This window comes from Fringilla coelebs (genome assembly GCF_963513975.1).
Source record: "Fringilla coelebs genome assembly, chromosome: 6".
NCBI classification, from domain to species: domain Eukaryota; kingdom Metazoa; phylum Chordata; class Aves; order Passeriformes; family Fringillidae; genus Fringilla; species Fringilla coelebs.
Genome location: NC_140034.1, coordinates 38,558,163 through 38,581,122, shown reverse-complemented (window position 1 = coordinate 38,581,122; position 22,960 = coordinate 38,558,163). Strand labels below are relative to the sequence as shown.

The 22,960-nt window shown below is 56.4% G+C and overlaps 1 protein-coding gene across 4 annotated transcripts; it reads right to left on the bottom strand.

The window, feature by feature from the left end:
* Positions 1-782: 782 nt before the first annotated feature.
* Positions 783-22,939, bottom strand: LARGE2 (LARGE xylosyl- and glucuronyltransferase 2). Of its 4 annotated transcripts, none has more exons than XM_084208788.1 (16): positions 22,873-22,939; positions 17,320-17,480; positions 5,900-6,073; positions 5,349-5,605; positions 4,875-4,957; positions 4,481-4,608; positions 3,893-4,060; positions 3,633-3,737; positions 3,268-3,380; positions 3,035-3,160; positions 2,731-2,886; positions 2,459-2,622; positions 1,918-2,196; positions 1,430-1,576; positions 1,085-1,280; positions 783-989 (listed from the first exon to the last, which is right to left on the bottom strand). In XM_084208788.1, exons 3-16 carry the CDS (start codon positions 5,997-5,999, stop codon positions 792-794), a joined length of 2,220 nt encoding a protein of 739 aa, XP_084064914.1. In that variant the 5' UTR covers positions 6,000-6,073; positions 17,320-17,480; positions 22,873-22,939; the 3' UTR covers positions 783-791. The 4 variants fall into 4 exon arrangements, with proteins under 4 accessions (XP_084064914.1, XP_084064913.1, XP_084064916.1 ...); XM_084208787.1 differs by lacking the exon at positions 22,873-22,939 and adding an exon at positions 19,408-19,469; XM_084208790.1 differs by lacking the exon at positions 17,320-17,480 and having other exon boundaries at positions 22,873-22,918.
* Positions 22,940-22,960: the final 21 nt, after the last annotated feature.

Sequence of the window (22,960 nt, the reverse complement as noted above, 5' to 3'; positions counted from 1 at the left end):
CTGCCCTGTGGGGCAATACCAGCACAGGAAAGGATCTGTCACCAGCATGGCTTGCTCCCAGCTGGGAGGTGCAGGTCCATCCTGGGAGCTCACTGCTGGCAACAGCAGACAGCCCATCCTGGTCTGGGATCTCATTCTGCTCTGGGTGACTCCCACACCACCTGTACGGGGCCAGCTCCACTGGAGACTGCATCCATACAGACGGGCAATAATAATATTTCCCCTCATTAAGCCCAGCCGTGATCTGGGTTTGAACCAAGGCTCCAACTACTTGCAGTACTCCTTGGCCGCTCCTCCCAGGGTGCTGGGAGGCTTCCTCTGAGCCTGCTCCACAAAGGATGTAAAGGGTTGCTGTATGACCTCATCTCCAACTCACCAAAGCCCTTGAGGGCTGTGTGGACTGAGACCTCGGACCATTGAGCAGAGGCAGAACAGGGTAAGGTACAGCTCCCAGATCTTGGGAGGAGCCAGGCCTCAAGGTGAGGTGAACTAATGAAGACTGGGAATCCACATCGGCTGAAAGAAGGAAGGAAGGAGATCCCACCCTGGCATGGGGAGGTTTCCCTGTAACACAGGAAGGCTGGAGCAGCTTGACCTCCAGGCACTGCCTGTTCTTGCAGCTGACGTCTTCCATCTTATCTATAGGCATCCCTTTGGTGGGCTAGAGAGGCTGTGCTGCCCACTCTGTTCCCTCGGGCTGGGCTGCGGCGGTGGGCAGAGGCAGGAGGGAGGCCCTGCGCCCTCCCTTCTCCAGTGTGCTGCTTGTACCCCGCACCCGCTGTCCCCAGGCGTCACAGGCTTCTCTCGGCAGTGAGGTATTTGAGCGCAGCAGCCCCGTATCGCCGCGACAGGTCCTGGTGGAACTCCTCCCGCAGGGTCTGGAGGCAGCCCCGGTACCCTGCACTCAGGCGGAACTTGGAGATGTCGAAGCTGGGGGCATGGGGCATGTGGATCATGAAGGCATTGGGCAGGACCAGCAGCTCATACTCCTGGGGATAGAGCAGCAGCCCTTATCATCATCAGAAATGTCACTGCCCAGCCACAGGCCCCCAACACCCAGCGGCGCCAGGAGCCCCTCACCCACCTGCGCATCCAGCTCCATGATGTGGGAGACTTTGTTCCAGCCGAAGCCGACGAACCTCTGGTCATACCTGGGGCAGTCTCGCCTCACTACAACGTAAGGCTCAAAGTCTGGCTGCCATGCCACGCGGTAGGGCACGGTGGCCGTCCGCCATTTGGCGTAGTCTGTCGGGGCATGGCCTTTTGGCCACACGTGGTACCTACGGGGAGAGATGGAAGTGAGAGACTGAGACAGTAGAGGATGCAGAGGGTCTGCTACCCCCCCTCTGAGACAGGGGGTGCACAGCCCCGAGCCAGAGGGGTATACAGCTGGCTTCTGCTTGGATGGTGGGACAGTGCTAGTCCCTACCTGAAGGTGTAGAGGGAGCCCATGTCCAGCATGGAGAGCAGCTCTGCTTTGGATTTAGGAAAGGTCAGACGGTAGTGCAGGGTCTCAAATGCTGGCACGATGAGAGCTGCCTTCCTCTGGGGCAGCTCCAGCTGTTGGATGGAGTTCCTGTGGTAGTAGAAGGGTGTGAGGTCTCCCTGACTGTAAGAGATAGCCACAGCCTCCTTCCTCAGCCCCTCCAGCCTGCCCACTACTCCCCGCAGGTATTAATAGGTTTGGAGAATTTGCAGTGGTACCATGCAGGGATAGAAGGAACAGGGGAACTCTCAAAGCCACAGCTCCTTCCTCATCTGCTAGTGTCTGACAAAAGTAAGGGCAGGACCCCAAGGCTGAACACAAAGGAAACAGCTTCTGCCTATTGAGAGCTGCCCTATTGAGGGCATTTCCCGAAAACTCTGGTGCTTGGGGAACCCAGCAGGCTAGCAAAAGCCAACTGGAAAAAGCCTTACCTGAGGTAATCGTAGAGGCCATACATAGGCAGGAAGTCGATGTCCGTCAGGAAGACGTACGGCGTCTGCGTGTTGGCCAAGGCCACGTTGCGCAGGAGGTTGATGGGGTAGAACTGCCCCTCCTTGTACACAATGTGGTAGGCGACGTTGCGGCGGGCGCTCAGCACCTCTGAGGCCTGGGCATAGCGCAGGAACTGCTGCGCCTCGGCGTCCGACATGTACAGCGCCAGGCTGATGGGGCCTGCCCAGTGCTTGCAGATGGCCTCCAGCATCTGTAACCTGGAGCAGAGGGCACAGCCTGAGCAGCAGACCTGCCCTGCAGCAGCTTCTGAACCAAACCCGAAATGGGCGCCTCCAGAGAGCCGCATGCCAGTCACACCCAGTTCAGGAGGGAATGTTCCCAGCTTGGGGTGTTGTTTCTCACTCCAAATGCTGGCATGAGAATGATCAAATGAAATTCCCTGGTAGCTCCAAATCTGAAGAGCCTACCCAGAGGTGTGGAGATGGGTTCCAACCTCCCACCAGTCCTACTAGCAAGTACCTGTCCATGGAGAGCTGGGCCACAAGGGTGACATCGGTGGGGTTGGGAAGGGCCGGGAACTCATACTGCAGGAAGAACAGGTGGATGCGGTGCTGCATGAGGTGCTGCTGGCGGAAGTCATAGCAGGGATCGTCCTCATCCAACTCCTCCAGCGCCTGCTGCAACTGCAACACCATGAAGGTGAGGGAGAGTAGGAATCCCAGGGGAGGTTGCATGAGGTCTCTGCCCACCCAGAGCTCTGCAGCTGGGGGCAGAGTCGCAGCCAGCCTCACCTGGTCCCTGGGTGGGCTGGGAAGACTGGCACAGCCAAAAAGCTCTCTGCGCAGCAGGTTCCCATCGTACTCCAAGAAGGTCAGGTAGAGGTTACGGAAGAACTCCACGTGCTTGTTCTTCACCCGCAGCTTCTTGGGCGAGTTCCAGTGGATCACCTGAGCAGGAGTATGTCACCCCATGTAAGGGAAGTCAGCACCACCAGGCTCCCCAAGCCCTCAGACCCCATGCTGACTTCCCTGGACTTCCAGTGCCTGCACTGTCCTTCAGGCCCTCCCCAGTCTCAAAAGCAGCAACCCCACCCACCTTGAGATCTGAGAGCTCAGTGTAGCATTGCTCTGAGCGGGTGTGATCAGAAAGCTGCACATTCCAGAAGCAGGGAAGCCGGTACACCAGGGATGGGTCCTGCTTGATCACCGCATTGAAGATATCCTAGGAGAGAGAAAAGCGAGTGCACGGGTAGACGAGGAAGATCCCCTGTGCCCGCAATGCTGTGGGAATGCAGAAGGACCGACCTGCCCCAGAGGAGGGACACTTACCTGATCAGCCAGCGAGGTGGAGAGCATGCTCATGAGCTCCCGCTCTGCTGTCAGCCGCCACATCTGCTCCCAGCCCAGGCGACGCAAGCGGTCCAGCAAGAGCAGGATCACCCCTGAGGGCCAGGGAAGAGGGCACTGGGTCACTGAGAGAGCACCCAGCCACAACAGAGCTGAGGCACAGCTGCCTGCATAACTTCAGCCCCTAGGACATGCCACTTCTCTGTGCCTACCCACAACCCTGGGATGCTGTAGCACTCCTCTTGTACCCACCACCTTCCTACTTTACCCAGTCTCCCTGTGCCAAGTGCCACCTCAGCTGCATGTGCCATGAGGCTGCACCTGCCACCCTGGCAGCCCACACTCACCCGTGTTGAAGCCACGTCCCAGGGCTGGCCACGGTTTGTGGTTTTTCCACAGGTTGCCTAAGTACCAGTCACTTTGGTTCTCCACCAGCCCAATCACCTGCTTTTCTGAGAAAACAGAGGGACATGGATGCAGCTCATCTTGCTGTTGGTTCAGAGGGCCCAACCAAACCCATTGTGCTGGTGCTGTGGCAGGCAGGCACTGCCACCCTGAGCCCAGCATCCAAGGCCCTGTCAGGGCCCCAGGGGCACCCTGTCCTCACCAGAAAACTTTCCAAAGACAGCCCACAGCTCAGCAATGTCGGTGGCAAAGGTGATGTCCGTGTCCAAGACAATGACCTTGGAGAGGTTGGAGGGTAGTGCCTTGGTAAGTGTCAGCTTCATCAGCCCGTAGATGCCAGAGTAGTGCTTGTTGGGGATCCATGACACCTCTGGCTGCAAGGCAACACACTTCAGGGCTAGGCATGGCCATGCCCTGCCCCTGCCTGGGCAGGACAACTGTGTGTACCGGAACCCCATGCAGAGGAGGCCAACAACAGAAGGGCATACAGAGCTGTGGAGCCAGCCAAGCCTGGAGCATTTCCTCTAGCCACCAGAACCCCCACGTGGACTCCAGTGTCTCACTCAGCTCTGCCACAGAGGCACTGCTACTGCAAGGCACCTCCCCACCCCGCCAGTACCAGTCTTGGGCTCCCCTCTCAGCAGCACCAGCAACAAGCCCAGAAAGAGGAAGGGGTGAGCCAGGGATCAGCAAGAAAAAGTTAATCGTCCTCCATCCACTCATCCCTCTCTGCTGCTCCCCTTGACCCTCTAAGCATCGGCTTGGGACAGGGTAAAGGGAGGGCAAGCACCTGCCTTCAAGTCATCGGCATTGTAGAAGCTGATGTGGACGGAAGGCACCATCCAGGACTGGAAGAGCGTCTGGAGGATCTGGTGGGCCACTGAATCCGTGATGAAGTGAAAGTGGAGGGGGTTTTTCCTGCCAAGGGCAAGCACAGCAACATTCAGCATCACAGCAGAATGAAGAGGACATAGTTCCCTCTCCCACCCATGGAACAGATATCAGCTGAGGGGGCAAATGGAAAAAAAAACCCTCTGGGGGAAACAAATTCCACTCTGCCACTCTAAGTACAAGGGGTAGAGAGAGGTCCTAAAGCCCCTCTTCTGCAGCACTGCCCCACTGCAGCCTGCAGCAGCTCATCTGAGAACCCCAACCAGCAGGCTGCTGGCATGTCTCCCCGTTACCTGTGGAAGAGGATGGATTTCACCAGGGTGACCACGTCCCGGCTCGCATTGTGCCCAGCACACACAATCGCGACGTGAAGGAGCTGCCCAAAGACAAACGGTGCCTTTTTGAGACTGGACACCCCCTCCTGCAGGGGCTGTCAGCTACTGCCTGGGACCACACTACAGGGAGAAGCTTCAAAACCCAACCTTTCCCATGCAGAAAGAGCCCCAAAGAGAGGTGGGAATTCCCTAACTCAGAAGTGGGGAGCAGGAGTCTTGCTGCCACTCCTCCTGTCTGGACTCCTTCTCTGGAGAAGGAAAATACTCTCACCCACTGAGCACTGTGGAGAGCCAGGATGAGGCCCCAGCACAGCCAGAGCACAAGGAGAGCAGTGCCAGGTGAGTTGCTCATATATCCATGCTCCACAGGGTCCCAGCCTCCCACCCAACATTCCCTATGCACAATGCCACTGTGCTGGTGCCATCACCCACCTCACACTTGTGCACTGTCCTCTGCTTGGGACAGGCCGTGTGGTTGCTCCTCTCGCCTCCAGAGGGGTCTCTGTCCTCGGCAGAAGTCCCCCACTGCGGGCTGCCATCGCTGCCCTCTGCCTGAGCCTGGCCAAGCTGCAGCCGGAGCTGCTGATTCTCCTCCTCCACCCTGCGCACACGTGAGGCCAGCGCCTCCTGCTCCACATCCCGGCTCGGCTGCTCGCCCACACAGGGTGGCAGCAGGAGGAAACGGCCATCTGTGGAAGAGACAGGGAGACATGCAAAGGGCATGGCAAGGCCAGGAGGGCCCAGGTGTGAATGCTGGGGCAGAGCCACAACTGAGAGGTCCCAGCATGTCTCACAAGTGTCCAGCCAACATCTCAGCTCTGTTCCCCTGATCTCCAGAGATGTCCCTGGAGATGTCCCAAAGTCAGACTCACTTGTAGTGACTTGCATGGCCAGAGCAACCATCCCAAGGCCTAATCCCCTGCTGCCCGCCCTCTTTTGTGGACTGTCCCTTGATCTGAGGAGTACGAGAAGGACTCACTCACATTCGAGGTTTCCCACAAAGAGGTAGAGCCAGGAGAGGAGAATAGCCAGGGTCACTGTGGCGAGCAGCAACTTCAGCTTCATGCGCCAGGAGCGCAACATGATGTGCTGGCAGGACACGGGCAACAAGGATCAGGTGGGCAACCCGAGTCCGGCTGGCCCTGGCATCCTAGAGCCTGTGAGGAACAGGGGAAAAGAGAGAGGTCTCACCAGTAGCCCCCACCCAGGTGTGCCAACATCTCCCCAGCAGGACATCCTCCATCACCTCTTCCCTCCAAGACAGTACCTGGGCAACTGAAGCAGTGAAACAGACACCCACTACCTCTCCAGACAGAACACTCCTGCCCATGATGGAACATTTACTCCCCCTTGATTTGTCCCGCCATCCGACTGGACTGCAGAGCCTGTGGGGGGTACCTCAAACATGGAGGGGAATGGGGATAGGAAGGAGGTTTCCAAGAGATTTTACCCCAACTTTGTGCCTTGCTCCCTGCCATCCCAGAGACCTAGAGCTCACAGAGGAGAGGAGAGGTAATAATGCTAAGAGGCCCTCCCGAGCGGGGCGGCGGGTCCCGGAGCCTGTCCGTGGGAGGGGCGCGGTCCCTCCCTCGCCGCCTCGGCCGGAGCGCGGCCCACGCAGGGCCGGGGGGCTCGGGAAACTCCCCCACCCAAGCGCCTCCGCCCGCCCACTGCGATGGGAAAACCCCAAACACTTCGGTGAAAGTCGCTCCCCGGCCGCACTGGGGCACCGGGCGGCCGGGGCAGCCTCCTCACCCCGCCGCGCTCTGCCACGCGTGCTACGCCGCTTTCATTCCTCCGCCGCCGGCGGGACGCTCCCGCGACGGGCAGAGCCCTGCTCCCCCCGGGGCCCCGCGGAGCCAGGTGCCCGGGCAGGCAAAAACCCCACGGGCAAGGAGACGCCTGCCCCCCGCCGCAGCCTGCCCTCGCTCTGCCGCCCAGCCCGCGGCTCCGCGCCCTCGGCGCAGCAACATCTGTACAACAAAAGCTCCCGTCGGGCTGAATGGGCCGGATTAGGGTCTGCTCCCCCTGCACACACCCCGCCGGAGCCCATTGATGTGCAGATGCCCATGGGGCCGCGGGGGCTGGAGCCACATACCGCGGCCCCCGACCCTCCCCGCGGCCCCTGGGGCCGGGTGCAAGCTCCAGCCCGCTGGAGCAATTGCAGACGGATGGCCCCATCCACCCTCGGTGAGGGATAGCCAGGCTCTAGAAGGGCTGGGCATGGCATGGGCAGCCCGCAGGAGCATGGCCACGCCAGCCCACTGGAGATACAGCTGAGCTCCCGTGGCACGGCCCCTGAAAGCTGCAAAGCCCTCTTCCTGGCAGAGAAGGTGCCTACTGGCATCACAGCTCCCTGCAAGCCAGGCCCGGGCTTGACCTGCTTTTGTGCTCCACAGAGCAGGCCAAGCACGGGCATGGCAGGGAACGGGGAGCTGACACATGGAGCACACCAGGCCCAGGAACCCCTTCTCCCTGCCACAGCCACGGGCCATGCTGGACATGACGAGATCTCCACATGCTGCTGCCAGCCTGTCTCCCATCCCACATGCCGAGGTTCACACAAAGTTGGAGGGCTGTTCAGGCCAGACTGGAGGGGAATGGCAGGGGGGCATGGTGAGAAAGGGCCAAGGAGGTCAGCCAGCACCCAGGGGAAGCAGAGAGGCAGGGAAGCAACTTTAGCACAAACAAAGGAGAGAGAAGATGATGGCACACAGCAGCACCTGTCCTGCTCCTACTTGCCCCCATGGCCCCTCACTGCAGGAATGGTACTCTGTGCCCAGCCTGCATGTGAGCACACTACTAGGATGGCAATTCTGTGGGACCAGATGGGACCAGCAGCAAGTCAGTTTTCTCCCAGAGGCACCCAAGGATCCATCCATCCCCCACCTCATAACACCCCCACCCCTCCGGCCACCCCTTGTCCTACTCCTCCACCTGGCTGCTTGCCTTTGCCTTTCCCCCAGGCGCTGGTTTCCTTACCTGCCTCTCCCCTCGCCTCCTCCGCCTCCTCCTTCCTCGGCGCCTCCCAAGCCGGCTGGCAGCCCACTGCTACTGCTCCCTCCCGGGGCTGCCGTTCCCTGTCCTCTCTTTACTCCTCCCTTCCAGATCTGACACTTTCCCCCTCCTCCCCGCTCTCAAACCCAAGCTCCCCCTGCACACCCCGCCGGCCCCCCTTTCAGAGGAAGAAAGAACAAACAAAACAAGAGATTAAATTCGCTTTCTACTCAAGAGCCCCCAGCGCCAGGGGTGCAGAGTTGCCCAAAGTAAATTGGGAGGAATCCATCCTCCTTTCAATCCCTTCCCACTCCCAGGCCTCAACATCCCTCCTTCACAGTGAAAAAAGGAAGCATCGGGATTATCTACCCCCTTCCTAGCGCCTGCCTCCTCATTTATTGCAGAAGACTAGGTGCAGAAGACTTTGTCCTCACTGAGAGATCTTTGGGGGCCTTGGGATGGTGGCAGAGCCCACCTGTTCTCCCCATGACTGGGAAAGACTGGCTTCATGGCCTACCCCAGATGCAGATATGGCAAGGGTGGGATGCAGAATGTGCTGCTACCCAGAGAGAAGAGATATTGGCTACCATCAGAGCACTTGGTGCAAGCTTCACTGTGGATCTGAAAGGGAAAGAAAGAACTGTTCCCTTACTGTCTCATCCTTGCTCTGGCCCAGAAGAGCAGGGCTCACTGCAAGGGTGCAGTGTTCAACTAGACCTGCCCAGCGTACCAGGAGTGAGCAGGATGGTGGAAGGAGGAGCAGGAGGCCGGGGCTGGGAATGCTAACTATGCAGAGAGAGGCTCTACCTGCAGCTCCCCCCTCCGCACCGCGCAGGGCCCGGGGCTGGGCGAAGGCAGCAGCCCTGGCCCGGGGCTGGAGCAGGAGGAGAAGCCCTTGCCGGAGGTGTCCAGTACCGCGGGCGTCTGGAGGGGGCCGGGTGCGGTGGGAGAAGGCCAGGAGCGGCAGCAGGCAGAGGACTGGGATGCGGAGCGCCTGCACAGCACTCCGATGCAATGTAAATCGCCCCCACCCCAGAGCCCCCGGTGAGGCGAGGAGCGGCGCGGCGCGCCCCGGCCTGCCCGCGCAGCCACAGCAGCACCCAAATGGCTGCCCTGGGAGGCACGCTTACCTCCCTCCCGCTCGGGCAGCTCCTGCTTGCCCTTGCAGAGCCCCGGTAAAACAGGCAGCGGCTCCTCAGCAGCGCCCTTCAGCCCAGCCCTGCCCCGGCAGCGAGAGGAAACGCCCGACTGCCCTGCTACTCCTCTGAGCCGGCGGCTCCCCGGGGCAGGGGCCCTTCCCTTTGCTCCCCCAGCCGCCGCGGGGCACATGCTCAGCTCCCGGAACCGTCCTGCCCCTGCCCCACGGTATCCATCATGTGCTCCAGCTGAGGCAGTGACCATGCAGGGCTTACCCATGCTTTGGGAGCAGTCCAGACCTGCAGCCCGCTGCCAACAGCACCGCTTCAGCAGAGAAAACCGCCTCGTGCTCCAGCTGACCTCCACAGCCTCTCCACACGCTCGTCCTGGCCATCACACTGTGTCTGCTCCCAGCACCAAGAGCGAGTGCTTTGAGACCCAGCCAGGCCCTCTCCAGCCAGGGCAGGAACAAGTAGGCTGCTGGGGAGCACCGGCACGGCAGGGGCGTTTTTGGGGTGCTCACGGGGGTGAAGATGGCAGCTACACAGCCTCTCGTCCTCTGAAACATTAGAGGCACAGCAAGCTCCTTGGCAAGGGGCACAGCGGGTACCAGCAGCCATGGCCCAGCACGTAAAGCTCCCGGCACTACCCGTCCCTGCAGTCACAGCATGGGGCCTCTCTGCCCTCCCTCCTCAGTCTCCTTGCTCACCAGACAAGCACAGCCAGCAGTAAGACGAGAGGTTTCCCAATACTGCCGGCTTCCAACCCCAGTGCGGGTGCGGGGCAGAAGTGCTGTTCACAGCAGGTTATCCTCCCTCCCCCACATTCTTCCCAGGAACAAGCAGCTCCTGCTTCAGCAGGGATCAGGGGATACAGCCACTGGGACAGAAAAAGGCACCCCTGTCCCCTCTCTATCTGGAAGAAGCTGACCAGGGTAGATACTAGGGAAGGGGCAGGCAGGACCCAGGTCTTGTCTCATGCCTGGGACACCCTGCCTCCAGTGACAACCGGGCAATGGCCAGGGGACAGAGAACGTCATGCCAGCAGAGCTGGGCAGCTGCACAAACACCAGGGCATGCTCACAGCAACCTCTGAGGCGTGGGCAGGAGCCCAAAGCTGGCTGTATGCCGGCCACCCTTCCATGCACAAGCAACCTTCATTCCTGGGAAAGTGCAGCCACTTTGCTTGCTCCAGGCGCCTCCTGAGAGCTGCCCATGTGCTGGCACTCCACTCCTCCAAGGTCCACTCTTTTGCAGGAAATCCCCTTTTCTTTGTAGGCCCCATCGCTCAGCCTGAATGGTGGCCTTCGCTCTCTACAGCTCAGTAATAATCAGGTGAGCAGTTAATGTTTAGGGAGAGCTGGCAGCAGAAATTCTGCCATCACATTACCATGTTTCCTCCAGCCCTGCAAGCACAGAGCGGAGCAGCTCTGTTTTCCCACATCACAACTGGCAGCAAGGCTCATGGTAGGGTGGGGGTGTCTGCCTGTTGTCTATTCTAGAGCTAATGTGTACCTGCAGAGGCATGCTGAGGTACAACTACACTGTCTGTGGGTACCAAGCCAGAGGCCTGAAGGAGCACAGTGACAGTCCCCAGCTTGCTGCCCCCTCTACTGCCTCCCCCCTAGGTATTACAAAGGAAGAGGTAGCCTGGCTGTTCCCAGTAAAGAGCTGCAGGGCAGCCAGGAGAGGAGTGATTTCATGGAGCTATGGTGCCTGTTGTCTTACCTAGGTATAGGTGAAAGAAACTGCAAATTCTTCTCCCAGGTCTCATTTTTGGAAGACTTAGAATTTAGCTGACATGCTTAGACTGCCTCAGTAGAAGCCCAACACAACAGCTTCCCAGGTTTTCAGAGGGTGAGAAAGAGCCCAAAAGCTGTGACAAGAACTGCACAGCCAGACTGGCAACTCAGAAAAGGCACCACATTTTGAAGAGAGGCAACTGGGGACAATCACTTTTGCTCTTACAAACAGGGAGGAGACAGGCTGGTTCCTCATTCAGCAGATCACCTTTAAAGTGTGTACTGCAGCACCCATCTGACAAAGTGCCTTATGATTAAGGGTCACCTCCCTGTCCTGCTCCCCATGTCTGAAATGCTGCTGCTTGAGGGGGGCTGTGCCAGCCGGCAGACACCACACAGTGTGAGCAGTGCAGAGCAGGGTAGCTGCAGGAATTTACAGAGGCGGAATGGAATTTGGCCAGGAGAGCAGGATTAAAACCCCATGCTCCGGATTACCATGCTGTCCCTCCCTCCCCAGTCTTATGATAAGCAAACCCTAAGTGAGAGTTTCACCTCTGAATTTCCCTGGAAAGAGCAACATCTGGCAAAAGAGCCACCATGTTCTAGAGCTGGGACCCAGCAGCACTCAGAGTTGGGTATTAACACATGCTGTAAAAGGAGGAAGCATCCTCATCTCCCCACTGCTCCCAGATACCACCAAACTACTGAGAAAAATCCCAGAAAGAATCCTCCTGGAACAACAGGCAGCTGTGCCTCAGTTACAGCTCAAACATCAAGCTCTTCTCAGGCCCGTAAGATTACTACACACACATTTCTGCCACTCTGAAATCAGTTTTTTATTCTGCCACTCTGAAATCAGTTTTTTATTCTGCACAGGTCACACTGAAAAGCCATTTTCTCCTTCTCTGGCAGAACCACTTGGGGAAGAGGAGCTAAAAGTCTCTGAAGGGTGTTGAAGCTCCAAGCTTGGCTGAAGCAGAGACTCTTGTCACCAGACTGTTTCCTCGTTTCCAGAGGAAACCAGCAAGCTCAGGCTGGGACTGACAGGAATGCCATGCTGCTTACCTCTTCACATCTGAAACCCAGGAATGTATCAGGGGAGCAGCTCCTCCTGGCAGGGACTCCGATCACAAGGCCCTGCTAGACACAGTCTGCTTTTGCAGAGTCAGTCTCCCTGCCTGCAGCCAGGCACTGGGTTCAGCTGGCGGCAGAGCGTCAGCCACAGAGGGCACGCAGGGCACGCATGGGGAGAGCAGTGCCACAGCAGAATGTGCGAGTGTGTGGTGTAGGAGGCCTAAGGCTACCAGACATCCTGCAGTACTCACAAGCTGGGCAGCTGCATTCTGCCACAACTCTCAGGCAAAGTAAAGGGGGCCCACTCAGACAGCAACACCAAGTGCTCTCATTCCTTTTAAGCCCAAGAAGAAGCTGGAAGGACCCCAAGAAACTCACAGCAGAGGTGTTCAACACACTGCTTCCAGCTTTACTTCCCTGGACTACAAGTCATTTGATGCTAAAAGAATACTCAGCAGGTGAAGTATCAACACTGACTGGCCTTTCTCTGGGCCTGGTGAAGCTCAAGCCTAACTGAAGACAAACACAGAAGCCACGAAGTGCTGAATCAAATCTCCTCCTCCTGCCTCCCTGGCCAGCACAGCTTGGCACAGGAGGGACCAGGCCTGGGCACTGTGCAGGAGGACCCCGACTGCCTCTTGAAACAGGAGCAGCAACAGGGGCTGATCTCTAGCTCCCTTCCTCTCTCATGGGATTAGGTTTCTACTATCTGCATTTTTGCTGATGTCTGTGCTGCAGCTAATGGCCAGCTCTGAATCCATTAAGTTCACCGTGTGCTGGTGTCCGGATGTGCTACGGGCATCAATACCTGTTCGCCCTGCCATTTCCTGACACTTTCACTGCTGCGGGCTTGCAACAGTTCCTGGGGTCAGAGCTGAGCAGGGTCAGCAGCCAGGAACTCCAGCTTTTCTCCAAGTCAGCCTCCAGCAAGCCCTCTAGCAGATCGGCTCTGTCATCAGCACAGCTGGAACACCCAGCAGGCATCCTGCCGATACAGCAAGGGCTGGGAGTTTCATCCCATGTGTTACTGTGTGTTACTGATACTTCAAGTTTCCAGCTAGCAGTGCCCATGAGTAGGGATTAACCCCACATCCCCCTGCTCCCTTGAAATGCTCTTGAACATCCTGCACCAGGCGGTGCTCCCTGGTGGGACAAGGGAGACCATAACCCAACACAACAGGCCAGACTTAGCCCCTACACATGCTTGTCAGTCTGCACCACCTCAGGCAAAATTAATTAGGTTAATTACAGCAAAAAAAGGAGACAAAGGGACTCCAACAACCCCATACTGGCACTCTACCTGGAAAAGCTCACAAAAGGTACGACACCATCCACCTCTGGGGAGGTGCCAGGGGCATGGCTGTGAGCCAGGTTGTCAGGTGCCTGCTGTGCATTGTTACCAGCAGAACTGGGTAAGTGGTTTTGGCTGAATAGTTATTGATTGAAAACTGCAGTTTCAGACAGCTCAGAGCTATTTGCTCCTTCATTACAAGTTTTGGACAAGAACAAAATGCTTTGTTTTCCAAGGAAAAAGTCTCATTTTGCATTGTTTTGTTTGTAATTGAGCTGCATTGCATTTAAAATAAAAGATAAAGGGTCTCTCAAATTTGTCTGTGTTGAGTTTTTCTCCCTCCAGCTTTTCACTTTGGGCACTAAATCAAGCAATTAATTATTTGTCTAGCTCTGGTCTCCAGACAAGCTGAGAGCATCATGAGCCAAAAGGCCGGAGCAGGTCTGCCCAAGCAGCAGTGCTGAGGAGGGTGTTGATTTTTTTTTGTGCTGCAGGCTCCTTTCAGGCCTTAGTTTGAGTTCCCTTGGGGTTAGCAAACATTCCCTGGGGAGAAGAGAGCAGGGCCCTGTGCAAGGAATGGCTGGTACCCCACCACAAGGGATCCACCCGCCCAGTGGGCAGCAGTTCAGGAGACACAAGGTCACTACCAGTGCTTGGAGGACATGCTAGGAGCAGGGCTTCCCATGCCAACTGCCCTGCACAGAATCATAAGATATCCTGAGCTGGAAGGGACCCACAAGGATCATCAAGTCCAACTCCCAGCTCAGCACAGGACAACCTCAGAAATCACACCATGTGCCTGAGAGCATTGTCGATAAGCTTCTTGAACTCTGTCAGGCTTGGTGCTGTGACCACTTCCCTGGGGAGCCTGTTCCAGTGCCCAGCCACCCTCTGGGTTTTTCCTAATAACTAACCTAATCCTCTGCTGATACAGCTTCATGCCATCAGCTCGTGACACCATGGTCCCTCACTGGTCCTGCTAGTATTGGTCACTGGAGCAACTCTTCCAAATTCCATCTTTCACAATGCCAAACTACTCTGGCAGCCAGGCACGCACAAGGCATTGACAGACAAGGAAAGGCAGTCCCTCTCCTCTGTATGAAAAGCAGCTGAGCTCATGGATGCAGCCTGGTACCTCTTCCACAAGGGACTAGCTCAAACTGGGAGCTGTGCTCAAGCAGCCACTCCTATATCTTCCCTGTCCAGAGCTATTCCTGGCACCACTGCCCTCAGTGCCCAAGTCAGGCTGAAAGCAGAGCTCATCCACACAGGAATGGAACAACTGCACTATAAATAGCAAACCAGAATGGCTCAGGGCAGGCTCTAAAAACCCCAAGCAGCAATAGTGCCATCCACTCAGGGTGCCCTGGGCATTTTGTACGACCAGAAGTGATTCTGAGCTACAGAGAAGCTTGCATGTTGCCAAGAAGCTCTGACAACACTGGAGAAAAAAATATTGTCCAGGCTAAGACACGAAACTTACCTGCAAAAAAACCACATAGGGCATCTTGCAAACTGGAAATGAGGTAGTGATTGGTGGGGGCAAAAAAGGAGGGAAAGTGGATCCCAGAGGGGAGGCAGTTCCCAAAGCCAGGCAGCGGAAAGGAGAATACTCCCAACATCCAAACCCATTACCAGCCCTCCTCCCTTCCTGCTGCTCCTTGTGTTCCTGTCCCTGGGGCTGCTCACACTGCTGAGCTAAACCGTGAACTTGCACACCAAAGGACAAAGGCAGGGAAGAAACAGCATAGCTCAACTCAACCAAGCCGCAGATGAGTGGCTGAGGACAAAAGCTCATGTCTTCTGCAATCCACAGCAACCTCTGTGCAGTGCCCAGCCTGCACCAGGAGAGGCACAACATCTCAGACCATCCTGTGATCAGGTCTCCCAGGATGCTTCTAGGAAGAGTCATACCCTTCCCACCACACTCATCCTCACTACTCCTTCTTCCCTCCTAGTGCCTCCATCTGGATCCACAAACACTCCACCTTCCCCTTCTCACTGACACCATACGTCCTATTAAGGGATCTCAGCCTCCCCAGATGAGGATATGACCGGCCTCACGCAGCCCTGCCAGGAACCAGCCTCCCACTCCTGTGAGGGAGCCCTGCTCTTTCAGCAGTGCTGCAGCACTTGGCCATACACTGGGAATAAGAGCACAGAGGAGACTGTTGGGAAATCAAGACAGGAGTGTATGCACAGGGAAGGTACACACCTGAACCAAATCACCCAGCAAATAAACACATAAGCACACACACAAAGGGAAACAGTTGTTTCCTCTGACAGAAAGCATATTTTGTCAGAATAGGAAGACAGCATCCAAAAGAACCAAAGGAAAAACACCAAACCCCTGCTTTATTGCACCTGGAGCACCAAACCGAGACAGGATACAAAAAGCAAAGATAGCCAGTGCTGACTACAAACCCACCTCGAGAATTCTGTAAGCCCACTACTCTCTTGGCTTCTCCCCCATGGCTCTTGGGTCACTCCTCACCCTTCCTCCTCAGCACAGCAAACAGGAAGAGAGGTAGAGGTCTCAAGTTTGGCCAAGTTTCCACTCAGGGAACAGAAGCTTGATAACAGGCTGGACAGGATGTGAGCACCCATTGAGGAAGAGGATTAGTAACCCCTTAATCTGCACGTTTTGGAGTCTAAGCACTTTGCTCTGCTCTTTAATTAAACCATGGAGTGCAAAGATTGCCAGAAGGTAGAGAACAAGGAGGAGGAAGGAAAGGAAAGAAGAGACTGTGGCTTAAAGGCTGTTCCTTGCAGCTTAAATGCAAGGGGAGGGAGTTACTAGCAGGGATGTATTTCACCTTAAGTGCTTTATACTGGGGCTGTTGAGCATCCTATTGCCTTCCCTGATCCAATCTATGGGTGGGTCAGGGGCAGGATGAAGGGCAAACTGCATGATGGCCTGGGGATGACAAAGGAGGGAGCAAGGAGATCTATCAGACTGGACAAAGCTTTACCTGTGGCAGCTTTGTCTGGCTGGCCATGACTCCCCTCCCGAGTCTCCTGCCTCCTGGGAAACAATATGAGTGCCAGAGCACTGTTTGTCTCCACTTCACACACCTGTCTGCACAAAAGGGCCTTGTTCCAGCACTTATCTGGCTCCAAGATGGGGAGGGGCCAGTGCCCCACTGCCCTGGCACCAGGCAGGACTTTCACCTCCATGTCGGGCTTCTTTGGATCTGCCTAGCAGAGGAAAATTTCCTGATGCAGGTAAAGAGGGAAACCTTTTACCACAGCCCAAGTCAAATAAAGAATTTCCCTCAAGCTGTGCTCAGGTGCACGTGCCCGTGCAGAGTGGGCAGCGAGCCTGAGGCTCCGGGAGCTCCCTGAGCACTGAGGATAGGAGTCCCACAGCACAGCACGGGGAGACAGACAGCTGCTGCCAGAGCTGGGGACAGAGGTGCCAAGGAATGGCTTCACCCTCCCTAAATGCTCTGCCACCAGCTCTGCCCCACCTGACCAAGGCAGGGGGTTGCCTGTGTGCAGGGGCAGCCTGTCACTCCAGCGTTCCTCTCTTTCCTCACTCCTATTCTTTGGAATTCCTCTCCTCTGTTTGCTTTGTTTCAGACCTCAATGAACAGGAAGAAAAGGGAAGGAGCCTTGACAAATCCGATCAAGGCATAGACATTGCTGAGGCTCCCTCCTGCTGGCATGCCAAGCCCTACACTAATGAGGGAGAGAGAGGTGGCCACTGGGAACAGTGGCCCCAAAGAAACATTTGATGTAACAGACAGAGGGAACAATGCCAGCACAAGCTCCCAGCCTTCAGAAGGGGGTCTTCCCATTTTCCCTGGCCCAGAGAGCTTGTTCCAGCTCCTCAGTTCAGGTCCCAGCGACTCACTGCCCACTATGCACGAAATAAGCAATAGACCATGGTATTGTTTGGGGAGAAGGATCCAGGCATGCACACTCAGGTGAACAGCCACAGGTGGATTGCTGTAGAGAATCTGATCCTTCCCTCCAGAGATCTGGGCCATGGGGGTTTGCAAGTCCCAGTGTTGTCTCCAGAGCCCCCCACAGGTCCCAAACACCCACAGAGTCAAGCCCTTCTGCGATGTGATTATCCCCTGTATACCGACTTAGAAGCACTAAAACAGCAAGGGAGCAACCACATGTAAACCGTCTACTTAACATACATGATAACTAACCTTTGAAGGCTGCCAATGTTGCAGGAGTGGCTAGGAACAGCTGGAGAAGTTGGCATGGCCTGGTGGTGCCTGTGAGGACCCCTCTCTAACCAAAGATTCTCAGCTTGAAGGGCAGATAAGACATCTCAGCTGTACTTGAGAGTTTTGGAGCTTCCTGTCACCTGAAACCCAAAAGACAGTCACGTGAAGAGCTACTGCATAAGAGAGCTCTGAGGACAGGCCCCTGCACATCCGAGAGTCACAGATAAGAGCACCCAACACCTTGGTCCTGTCCCTATCCTCCAGCCTGCCACAAAGCATAGCTCAGTGTCACCCAAGGCTACCCAGACAGCCCAGGGGAGAATGACTACCTGCATGCTGCATAGTCCCAGTTCACTGCACTGCCCTTTGCAAGTTCCCCACTCATGCAAGGAGGACTGTACACGTGTCCCCAGAATTGCTGGTAAAGCCACAGCCACCATGTTCCATCGCAACACATGTGAGTCCTCACACCAATCTTTCAGCAGCATCAGGAGCTGAGGGAGGGATGCAAGCTCTCTGGCCCCCTCCCAAACACGACAGCAGCAGCATCTAACTTGTGAGGCAATAAAGGGATTAACTATCTTGTCCAGTAACCTGAGCCCCCGTGACATGCTTTGGGCAGCCCCATAATGGCAGTTAAGAGAGTCTATCCAAATAGGTGCCTACAGGGAGAGAGAAAGAGTAAAGGCAGCGGAGAGAGAAAGCAGGCAAAAAAACATCACACATGCAACTTGCGCCGAAGAGAGCACAGCAGGCTGCACATGTTACTCCTCCTCAGAGGAAATCCTCTTTCTCTGCTGGGATCTTTCCAGTGCACCCCTTTCCTCCAACTCCCACAGAGTTGGGCATACACATGCCACAACTGCAGGATGAAATGAATAAGCCATTCTCCCAGGAGGCTAGAAGGATTCTTAGCTTCTTATCAGCAAAAAGCCCAAAACAGAAGCACAGACATACTAATATGCTGGGGCAAAGGAATTGGAGAAGAACTGGGAATTTTGTTTTAAAGACCCTCTATCCACACATCACAGACGCAGCAGGAGCAGGACCTTAAAAGCAGGTAAAAACCTAGTAAAAGCATGGGTCTGATCTGTCCCACCTGTTTTAAAAGGCCAGACAGAGAAACAAGTGTGCTGTATTTCTTCACCTCTCTAGCCACAGCAAACCCCAGGCCAGCCTGGCACAGTACAGTATGACAGAAGGGAGGTGACATCAATCCCAACAAGGGCTGGAAATAAAAAATAGTAACAACAGCTGCTACCTGAACAGTGAAATCCAGCGATTCTAAGAGTGAAGTACAGCACTGCACTGCTCAGCAAAACCCTTCTTCAGCAACAAGGCCCAACAAAACTTCTGCTTTTTGAGTCTCCCTCAGATTCTGGCTACAAGGTGGCAGCCAGCGAGAGAGGACATGTATGGACCCTACAGCACACGACAGTAAACAGACATCTGTCTCCTCCATCATCCCCACTCTGCTTGTCCTGAACGGTCAGCTCCCACCTCAGACCAAAGGGGTTTAAGAGAGGAAGCTCAGGAGATACTTCTGGAGCAGCAGGGACAGAACCAGAGTGCCAAACCCTTCTGGCATACACCCCACAGCCCTCGCCCAGGTGCTACCAGAGCTTTATATTTCCAGGGAACAGTTCAGCCAAGTAAGAGCCAGGACCCTCCACCTGGGCTGGGAAGCAGAAGCTGCTGGCAACAACACTGAGTACTTTCAACAGCAAAGAGCTTGAAAAGCAAAGGCCCCTTCAGCAGAGATAATACTGAGTGGGGAGACTCAGATATGTGCCTGTCACACAGCAGCACTCTGGGATCCACCACAGCATCTCTGGGACAGCAGAGTTCCCATTCCCACGTGGCAAGAGCCTCATCTCCATGATGGAGCCCACATCACACGGCCACAACCCAGCCACCAGCAGTTATTTACACAGCACCACACACAGGACCCGCAAGATCTGCAGTGTGGTGGGACCGATCTCAAGGTCTGCTGCCTTCTCCAGGTGGGGTCAGGGGAGCTTGGGGTGATGCTGGGGGAAAGAAAGGTCAGAATCTACAAGCAGTTACCTGTCATACACCCAAGAGGAGTTGCAGTGTCCTCTCCCTCAGTACCCAGCTGTGTCTCTCCTTTGGACTGTTTCCATCAACTCAGGCCACCAGAGAACTACGTGTCCAAAAGTTTTTTCCAACTGCATCACATGGTTATTAAAAGACATGGCCTCTCCCTCTCAGCATTTGGCACAGACAGATTTGAGTATTACAGGAGAGACCACACATTGCTAATGAATCAGGGAAGGGAGTTATCCAAGGACCAATCTGCGGCTCTAAATGGCTTTCTGGAAAAGGCATCTGGAGGCAGTCAGTATCTCGCAGCAGGGCTCTGCACACATTGCCAGATATGTTGTTCCTCCTGGGAAGCCAAAAAGAGTCTTTCTCCAGAGATGCCAAGTCTGAGCTAAGCTGGGAAGGGCAGGGGCACCCTGACAGAGAATAGCAACAAAATGCCTCCAAGTCAAAACACGCATTAAAAGGCCCCTTAAGCTTGTTTGACCTGCGTTTCCCTTCCTATCAGACTACTGCTTCACGTAACGGACCTGTCAGCAACACTTCAGGAACTTAAGTACTACACCACCAGCTTCCCCTGCCAGCTGTTGCCTTTCCAGACCCCAGGAGGGCTTTCCAAGATCAGAAGTACAAGCCACCACCACCAGCATTGCCATGCTCAGAGCATGTGTGCTTCATTGCCCTTGTCTCCTCATTTGGACAGATTTGGAGCTCTCCCGAAAGGTGTTGGCCTCCAGTGGGATATCATGAGTGAACAAGGCCTTCCATTCTAGGCAGGGTTCATGTAACAGGGACTAAAATACTCCCTGGACATGCCTCCATCTACAGGTTATTTGGAGCAAGTAGTAATTTATCCCTAGCTATCCCAAAGTATTGGCTGAGCTCATGCAGAAGCAAAGAAAATACAGAGCCAGACCACAGTGTGAGAGCTGAGGAGGGCAGGAAGGCATGCCCTAAAGAAGCAGGGCCAGAAAGGCCATCTCATTCTTCATCACAACTGCTTGCTTTCAACCACAGCCAAAAAGATCCACATCCCCAACCCCATACTGCCAGGCCACTTCCCTTCTGGCAAGGGAAGGTCAGCAGGAAGACAAGGTTGGGGAGAACATCCACTTCCCACCCCAAATACCCATCTCCTAAGATACAGCCAAGCATCAAATATATGGAGTGTATCCTCCCACATCCTGCTCCTCAGCTCCAACCCTGTACAAAAACATCCCCAGCACTCTGAAAGACATGTTTTGAGGCTTACTTAGGATGAGCTGCCTTATACCCATGGCAGTGCTGCACCTGGAGTCAGGCTTCCCAGAAATGGCATGGTCTCATGGAGCAAAGAGCAAGATACTGGCAGCCAAGCAAGCTGGACTTCAGCACTGTACTCACAGATGGGCTGGCAGAACATTTGCTATTTTTTTTTGGTTTGCTTCTTTTCTTAGTGTTAGTGCTGAGCCTGCACCCCTCATCATCAGAGCATTGGAACTATTTGGCCTCGGTTACAGCCAGCGGCTTTCCAGTAAGCACAAGCCCTCAGCACCCAGACTGGCAGTAAGCACTAAGGAGAGTTGCTCCTAGATCATTCTGGGCACAGTCAAGACAATCTCACGCCTTTCACCTCCTGCTGCCACACACGCCATGGGCACCATAAGCCAAGGCAATTGAAGTCTTGCCCAGTCCCATGGACTTGCTGCTGCTCTGAGAAGCCGCCCATCCTACAGTGCTGCCTTGCAACATACTTACCATAAAAAGGCAGCATGATGCTATTCAAACTGTCCTCCAAACTCGCTTTCTGCAAGCAGGAGATGAACAAAAAGGGACATGATAGTTGGTGGGACAGAGTTTGGGGGCAAGGGGTGAAGAGAAAGCATCTGCCAAAATTCTCCTTATTTAGGGACAGAATCTAGCTGTGCTGTTCAGAGTAGCCCAAGGACTTTGTGCATCAAGCTTCACCTCTGGCTGAAGACAAGGTGTCTTTGGCAGTCTCCTAGGGAGCCAGCTCTCAGATTGCTGTCTGGCAGAGCTAGAGCATCTCCTTGTAGGAGAGCAGCTTTGGCAGTCTGCACTGGATATGCCCCTAGAGTCACCAGCAGCACACACCTACCCCAGTAAGCTGTGCTGGAAACCTCTGTCACAGGCTTCGGGTGCTATCTCACCCGCCTTCGCACTTACAGTAGCAGCCCAGCCACCGTGAAATTCAGAGAAACTCGCAGGTAGCACTGCATGTAAATGGAAAGTTGGGTCTAATCCATGTGATTCTGACTAAAAAGGTTTGTTTAGCGCCAGACTGCTTGCCAGCGGTATCTCGTGCCCTTTTTGAACTCAGCCTGCTGGAAAACAAACCCTCGGGGGAAGAGGAGAGATCAGGAAGGATAAAGTGCCTGCCCATGCAACTGTAATTCCCGCCGAGGAAGCCGCAGGCACACACTGTGCCCATTGTGCGGAGGTAACCGGACAGGAGGAAGGAGGGGCGGCTCGGCCCAGCTCTGTGCGCACCCGAGAGGCCACGAAGCGCCTCCTAGCCCACGGGCACCGCCGATCTTTGCCCCGGGCAGCGTGCGGAGCTAGACCCGGCTGCGGGCAGGGGTGCTGGCCGGCAGCCTCGGCTGAGCGGGAGGCAGAGCCGGGGCAGGGCACGGCACGGCACGGCGGGAAGAAGGTCGCGGGACCGGGCACAGGCTGGAGCCACTTCTGCAACAGGCTGCAGCCAGGCGGGCCCCGTGCCTCCTGCCGCCTGCCAACCGGGACACCCGTGCTAGTGCGGCAAACACTGAGCGCTGCGGGGGCCGCGCGAGTCCCGCGTGGGCTCCGGGAGAGCCCCCACTGCACGGCCCGACCACCGCCCTTCTGCTCCCCGCTCCGGCCCCGGGCGGGGACAGACACTGTCACGCACGGACGCGAGGATGAAAGCCCCGTCCCCGCGGCCCCCCGACCTTTCCGTGCCCCCAGGGCAGCACCTCCCCTGCTCCGCAGGCAGCGAGCGGGCACGGGCCGTTCAGCCCCGAGCAGAGCGGGGCGGTCCCTGCCTCCTCGGTCACACCTCACCCTTCCCCACGCAGAGCCCTCGCCAGGTGCAGAGCGAGGCTCCCCAGTGCCGGGCAAGCAGCGACCCGGGTGCCCATGGGAGCCCCCGGCTGGGACGGGGGTTGCAGCACGCCGCTCCCCGGCGGATGACGAAGGGGCAAGCACCGCTCCCGGCGCCCGCTCTCATTCCCCAGCGCCACTGGGAACTTTTTACCGGCGCCGTAGCCAGCCCCGGCAGCTGCGCCGAGCAGCCCCCGACGGGCAGCCGGTTCCCCGCACACCGCCCCCAGCCGTGCCGCGGAGCGCCAGACCCACGCGTGGGCAGACCCCCGCCCGCCGCATCGCTCGAGGAACGACTCCTTCTCGGGGCCCCCCAAAACTGACCGCACCCCAGCTCCTCACCCGGCGACAACTGGGTCCCCGCTCGGGACACCTCCAGCCCACCCTTACCTGCCCGGCTGCCGCCGCCGCTCCTTCAAACCCCCGCCCCGCCGCCCATCGCCCGCTCGGCGCTCGGCCCGGCTCGGCTGGTCGGGGC